The sequence below is a fragment of the Muntiacus reevesi genome, chromosome 9 (genome assembly GCF_963930625.1).
Source record: "Muntiacus reevesi chromosome 9, mMunRee1.1, whole genome shotgun sequence".
In the NCBI taxonomy this organism is placed as follows: Eukaryota; Metazoa; Chordata; class Mammalia; order Artiodactyla; family Cervidae; genus Muntiacus; species Muntiacus reevesi.
Genome location: NC_089257.1, coordinates 13,777,296 through 13,783,246, shown reverse-complemented (window position 1 = coordinate 13,783,246; position 5,951 = coordinate 13,777,296). Strand labels below are relative to the sequence as shown.

The 5,951-nt window shown below is 37.1% G+C and overlaps 1 protein-coding gene across 1 annotated transcript; it reads right to left on the bottom strand.

Moving 5' to 3' along the window:
* Nucleotides 1-3,425: 3,425 nt before the first annotated feature.
* On the bottom strand, nucleotides 3,426-4,355 carry LOC136175704 (olfactory receptor 4C12-like). The gene has a single exon (XM_065945946.1). It carries the CDS (start codon nucleotides 4,353-4,355, stop codon nucleotides 3,426-3,428), a length of 930 nt encoding a protein of 309 aa, XP_065802018.1.
* Between the last annotated feature and the right edge of the window lie 1,596 nt (nucleotides 4,356-5,951).

The window sequence follows — 5,951 nt, the reverse complement described above, 5'->3', positions numbered from 1 at the left end:
CAAAAAGTGTCCTAAAGAGAAAAGCATCAAAGCAGATGTATTGGAAAGCCAGTAACCAAGATTGACTAATTTCCTAGGTCAGGCACTGAACTTCAATGAAGTTCCAGGCAGTGATGTCAGAATGTTTACAGATAATTGTACTACTAACCATTTACTGAGCCAGAACCTGTGATTAACAGTGTATATATTGGATCATTATCACTAAAAATCTAATAATTTTTCATTAATAACTGTGCTTGTTTTTATATATCACCATTGATAGTCACATGGTACCTGCAATATTATAGTATGTAACTATTTAATGCTATAAACGCACTGGCCCTGTCTCCCTCCGAGGGGGGGATAATGAATGTTACACCATTTCCAAACTCCCTTCCAGCCTTCGGCACCCTTTGGCATTGCTCATATAACCCAGGCTCTGCCGGTCACACATCAGAAAGAGTAAAGACTCAGATAAAAGGACATTCTGATGTCAGAAAAGCATTTCTGTTTTTCCCATATACAGTCATCCTCTGTAAAGTACTGTAAAGTACATGCCTGCTATATAGCAATAGTTTCTACAAGATGGCACAATATCATATGCATGATAAATATTGAATGTGTGGGTGAACATATAAAGGAGAACAATTAACTTCACTAAAATGAAAGAAGTAGTACTAGAGGCTAGGGAATTCCTTTCTCCTTTAAGTTGATTGAACTTCAAGGAAAAGTCTGGCTTGACCTCAGAGGGAACTACAATTTGCTTTTATTGCTGTTTAAACTGAGGATGAGAAAGAAATTTAAACTACACCTCTCGGCATATGAGCGAATGTTTTACCTTAATATCCTCCCTGCTCTCAGCAAGAATTTTTTTATCTTATTAATATGAGCTCTTTAAGCAATATTCTTCAATTAACCTATTTACTTTTCAGTAACATTTCATTATTAAAAGCTGTTTTTAAAAATACATGGTTCTGTCTACATATAAAGCAATTTTAAGATAAACGCACTCCTTTTATACTTTTTTGTCTTAATTCATTAGCTAACAAATATTTGGAGCACACAGAATGTATTAGTCATGTTGATAGTTGCTGGGGGTGCAGTGGTTAAAAAAAGAGAGCTAGACAGACAGAAACCTGGATTCTGCCTTCAAAAAGCTTAAGATCCATTGAAAAACTCCCAAGAGGAAGTAAAAAATTACAACAAGGTGTTATAAATTATAAAATAGTGGAAGGACAAGGTACCATGAAATGTGTAGGGAATAGAAATTTGTACAGCCACTATGGAAAACAGTATGGAGGTTCCTTAAAAAAATAAAAATAGAACTACCATATGATTCAGTGATCCAACTCCTAGGAACATATCCAGAGAAATCCACAATTTGAAGGGACGAATGCACCCCAATGTTCATTACAGCACTGTTTACAATAGCCAGGGCATAGAAGCAACCTAAATGCCCATCAACAGAGACTGGATAAAGAATATGCGGTACGTATACACAATGGAATATAATCAGCCCTAAAAAATAAAACCGTGCCATTCACGGAGATGTGGACGGACTTAGAGACTCTCATACAGAGAGAAGTCAGACAGAAACAGAAAGAGAAAAACAAACATTGAATAATATCACTTACATGTGGAATCTAAAAAATGATACAGATGAACTTATTTGCAAAGCAAAAATAGAGTCACACATAATAGAGAACAAGCACGGTTACCAAGTGGAGAAGGGGGAGTGGAAAGAGCTGGGAGATTGGGACTGACATACACACTCTACTATGCATGAAACAAACAAACAATAAGAACCCGCAGTATAGCACAGAGAACTCTATTCAGTGGTGACCTAAATGGACAGGAAATCCTAACAGGAGGGGACATGCGTATGTGCATGACTGACTCACTTTGTTGTACATCAAGAAACTAACGCAACATTGTAGAGCAACTATACTCTGATTAAAACTAATTTTAAAAAAGAACTATGAGGATCTGTAGAAATGTGTGTGCCCAGTTTAATGTTTAAATATGAATTTAAAAAGTGTTATATAGGTTTCCTCACATAGGAAAAAGCTTTTATTTTAAAAATTAGAGGCCAAATTATAAGATGTAATTATTATAATATGCTGTTGGTACCTTAACATAAAGATACCAATGTTTTCAATTATTATTTTCACAAATCAAACTGTTCATAAAAATTATAAATATGAGTGTAGTTTGGCATAACCACAACTGCTGACAGCAGTGATTAGCAACAGAAAAGCACAAAAACATATGGGAATGAGTTGGTGGTGGCAGCAGGCTGGTCTAGGAACACGGGTACATGGATCCAAAAGAAGAGAGAATTAGAACTGAAAAAAGAACAGTATTTTAACTGTTTTAATGAGAATTAAAACTGTCTTGTGATATAAGAACCAGAACTTCAAGAGAAAAAGTAAAAGTAGCATAAGCAATGAAGTGCAATGTGAGTAGAGATCACTGCTACAGCTGATGAACGAATGATCATTTCTGGGACCATCGGATCAGGCTCAATGGGAAACTATTTGAAGTTTTTTTTAATAAATATCACCAGTTCCATTACCTCATTTCTGCCCAAACTGCCTGGAAAGACACCGTAGAGTTGCGTTTAATGAGTAAAAAGAATGTAGACAAAGAGTAATAACTCAGTATGCATCTCAGTTCTACCACTAACTTGAAGTTTGGTCAAACATGCCATCCCTCATCCATGGGCAAAATCTACACTCTCCAAAAGATTGAAATCCTGGCCTGGGAAGGAAGTCCACATTCTAGATGAATTCCTTCTTTGGATACTCATTTCTCAGTCAAAGGGCTTTTTTCGGAGAGCTCATTTCCCTTTTTATAGATAGAGCCCTGACATAATTATTGATCGCATGTGAACTTTTTCAGTTCAAATCACTCTATTCTGTTCTCTGACTGGACCCCACCTAATACAATATGTAAAATACCTAATACAATATGGAAAATATGTAATACAATGCTAGTTTTGTAAACATGTCATAATTAGTATTTCCTTTACTGTACAACCAAGATTTAATGAACAAGAAAACTCACACAAAAAATTCTTTATTGAGGCCAGAGTCCAAAGTAAAGGAGTATCATTAGGCATGTTTTAATAATCAGTAGTAACCGACACGGCTCCATGTTACATAATAAGACCAACTCAAAACTCTAGATTTGTACTTGTTAGCTTCTGAAGATATTTCCAGATTTCCTGTTAATAGATAAATATTGATTGATTATAGTGCATTAAGTTGTGATAAGGAGAGTGAGATGGGACACAGTAAGTCTGGATTCCAACCCAAGCTTTAGTTCTTGTGCTTAAGTGGCAATCAGCAAGTGTTATTCATTCCCTTGTTAGGTTCAATATATCATCAAGAGGCTTGGACTAGAGTACCTCTATTACTTCTATCCATAACGTTTAATGATTCTGTTTAACTATTACCTGAAGTCACTTTTTTCTTCCAGAGTTTCTTCATAGCACGTTTAACCTCAGCATTTCTGAGGGTATAGATTAAAGGATTTAACATAGGGGCCACCATAGTGTAAAAGACAGCAACAGCTTTATCAATGGGCAGAGTGGCGACTGGGCGAAGATACACAAACACGCAGGGCACAAAGAATAACACAACCACCGTGATGTGAGAGCCACATGTAGAAAGGACTCTGCGTCTCCCCTCCAAACTGTGAGCCCTCAGGGAGCGCAAGATGACCACATAGGAGACCAACAGGAGAAGGAGGCTTAACAGGCAGATGAACCCACTGTTGGCAGCAACAAAGAGGCCAAGGATGTGGGTGTCCACGCAGATAAGCTGCAACAAAGGGTACAAGTCACACATGAAGTGGTCTATGACACTGGGGCCACAGAAGGGCAGCCGGGCTGTAAAGAGGATCTGAACGCTTGCGTGGAGAAACCCTCCGGTCCAGGCCACCCCCAGCAGGAGGAGGCAGAGCCTGCGGCTCACGATGGCCGTGTAGCGCAGAGGCCTGCAGATGGCCACGTGGCGCTCATAGGCCATCTCCGTCAGCAGGATGATCTCAGCAGCACCAAAAACGTGTTCTGCATAGACCTGAGCCATACACCCATGAGAGGAGAGTGTCTTGAGCTCATGAAGGGAGTCCACAATCAACTTAGGAGCCGAAGAAGAAGAGTAAATTGTGTCTATCAAGGAAAGGTGGGTCAGGAAGAAGTACATGGGGGAGTTCAGAGCCTGGCTGGTGGTGATGGTGACCACAACGAGCAGGTTGCCTGAGAGGGTTACCATGTACAAGACCAAAAACACCACAAACACTACCTTTTGCATTTGGGGGTCCTGTGTAAGACCTACTAGAATGAACACAGTCACATTCCTTTCATGCTCCATCTATGTGGTGCGGGTAATAAAAATTTTGGGAAAGAATGCTTTGCCTTAAAAAGAAAAGAAAAAAGAACCATGAAAAAAGTGAAATACACCGAAATTCTGCCTTTTAACAGTACTCTGATGATGTCACAGATGAGTCTTGCTTTTCCCAAAATGCTATAGGAATAGTATCTTAAAAGTTATTTTAGTTGACCTAGCCTTTTTTTATTCTAATCTCAAATTATTTCTATAAGACATAGAGTAACCAAAAGAAAGAAATTCAATTTCCTTGGCCATAGTGTCTGAAATACTTTAATGGAACATCAATTTATTGGAATAATTTGGACATTAGTAGTAACAATTTTGGAGGATAATCTAAAAGTTTATGCACAAAATAACATGAATTGAAAAATCACAAAATAGTCTATTTTTACAAATTATGTAAAAATAGGGGGAAATTTGGTGAATATATTTATTGAAATAGCATTTAAAGATTACAGATTTTATATGCACCTTTTAAAAATAAAGTTCAAATTCAACAATTTCACTTAGAAAATGTTATAAACTTTTCTAATCTATGTTAAAACATATGCATAGAAGATTGGTAAGAAAAATAATTTAATACATTGAGGACATCTGCTCCTGAATGTGAGATTATGGTTTATATTTTATTTCCCATGTTTTTCAATATTTTCCAAATTTCTACAGCTTACATAACTAATTCTATGATTAGAAATTAAATATAACCTTCATGTTTTGTCTTGGAGTTCTAAAGCTGAAACTATGTGGTTTTAAATTGACTGGAATATGCATGAGAAAACAGACATAGGGAATTGTATTTTGACACATCATGGGACCCCAAGAAATATCTGAATATAATTAAAGTAACTGCTCTAATATACTCAAAATTGTTATCAATTCACCAGCTAGACATAGAGTAGGGGCAGGATTGGGTGCTCACTGCCTTGAGAAAATTACTGTGAGGCGTGAGGCTGCCCTGACTGCCCCATGGGTCTCATAACTACCCTAAATCCCATCTTTACTCTACCATGCAAAGATTATTGTCCTCTGCATTTAACTTATACCATTTATACTTGTAGCCAATAAGTCCTCTGAATAACCAAACTGATCAGTTTACTACAAAGTCTATTTCAACTTACTTGATGAGGAATACACATATTATTCAATTAAACTTTAAGGTAGTATATAAAACTAAGTTTTATAGGACATCAATAATGACATTATTAATGTTCACTTTTTCCTGTATCTCAGACTCCATTATTCTCTTTATATATTCTTAAAGCAAAAAAAGCAGTGAAGAGTAAAATGAGTTCTCCCAGTTACACATGGTCAAGTTGAATATTGAGGTATGTGGAAAGGAAACCTCTTACAAATGATCCCATCAACTCTTCATTGAGAAGCTAGCTTTAGAGTTCCAAGCCCCAGGATAGTGGTCTCCCTTCTGGATAGGTCAGGGCATCAGAGAATCCTTCCATGAAAAAGAACACCTGAGGAACAAGTTGCTTCTAATTGCCATTTCTTCCCTGGAGAAGACGGCCCTTGGGAGAACCAAGAACCTAATAATACATTTTTATAATTTCCTGAAGGCCTGTAGCAAAG

Bases quoted from the DNA above. Each gene is read 5' to 3' on its own strand.
- LOC136175704 (XM_065945946.1), bottom strand. From the start codon at position 4,355: ATGGAGCATGAAAGGAATGTGACTGTGTTCATTCTAGTAGGTCTTACA.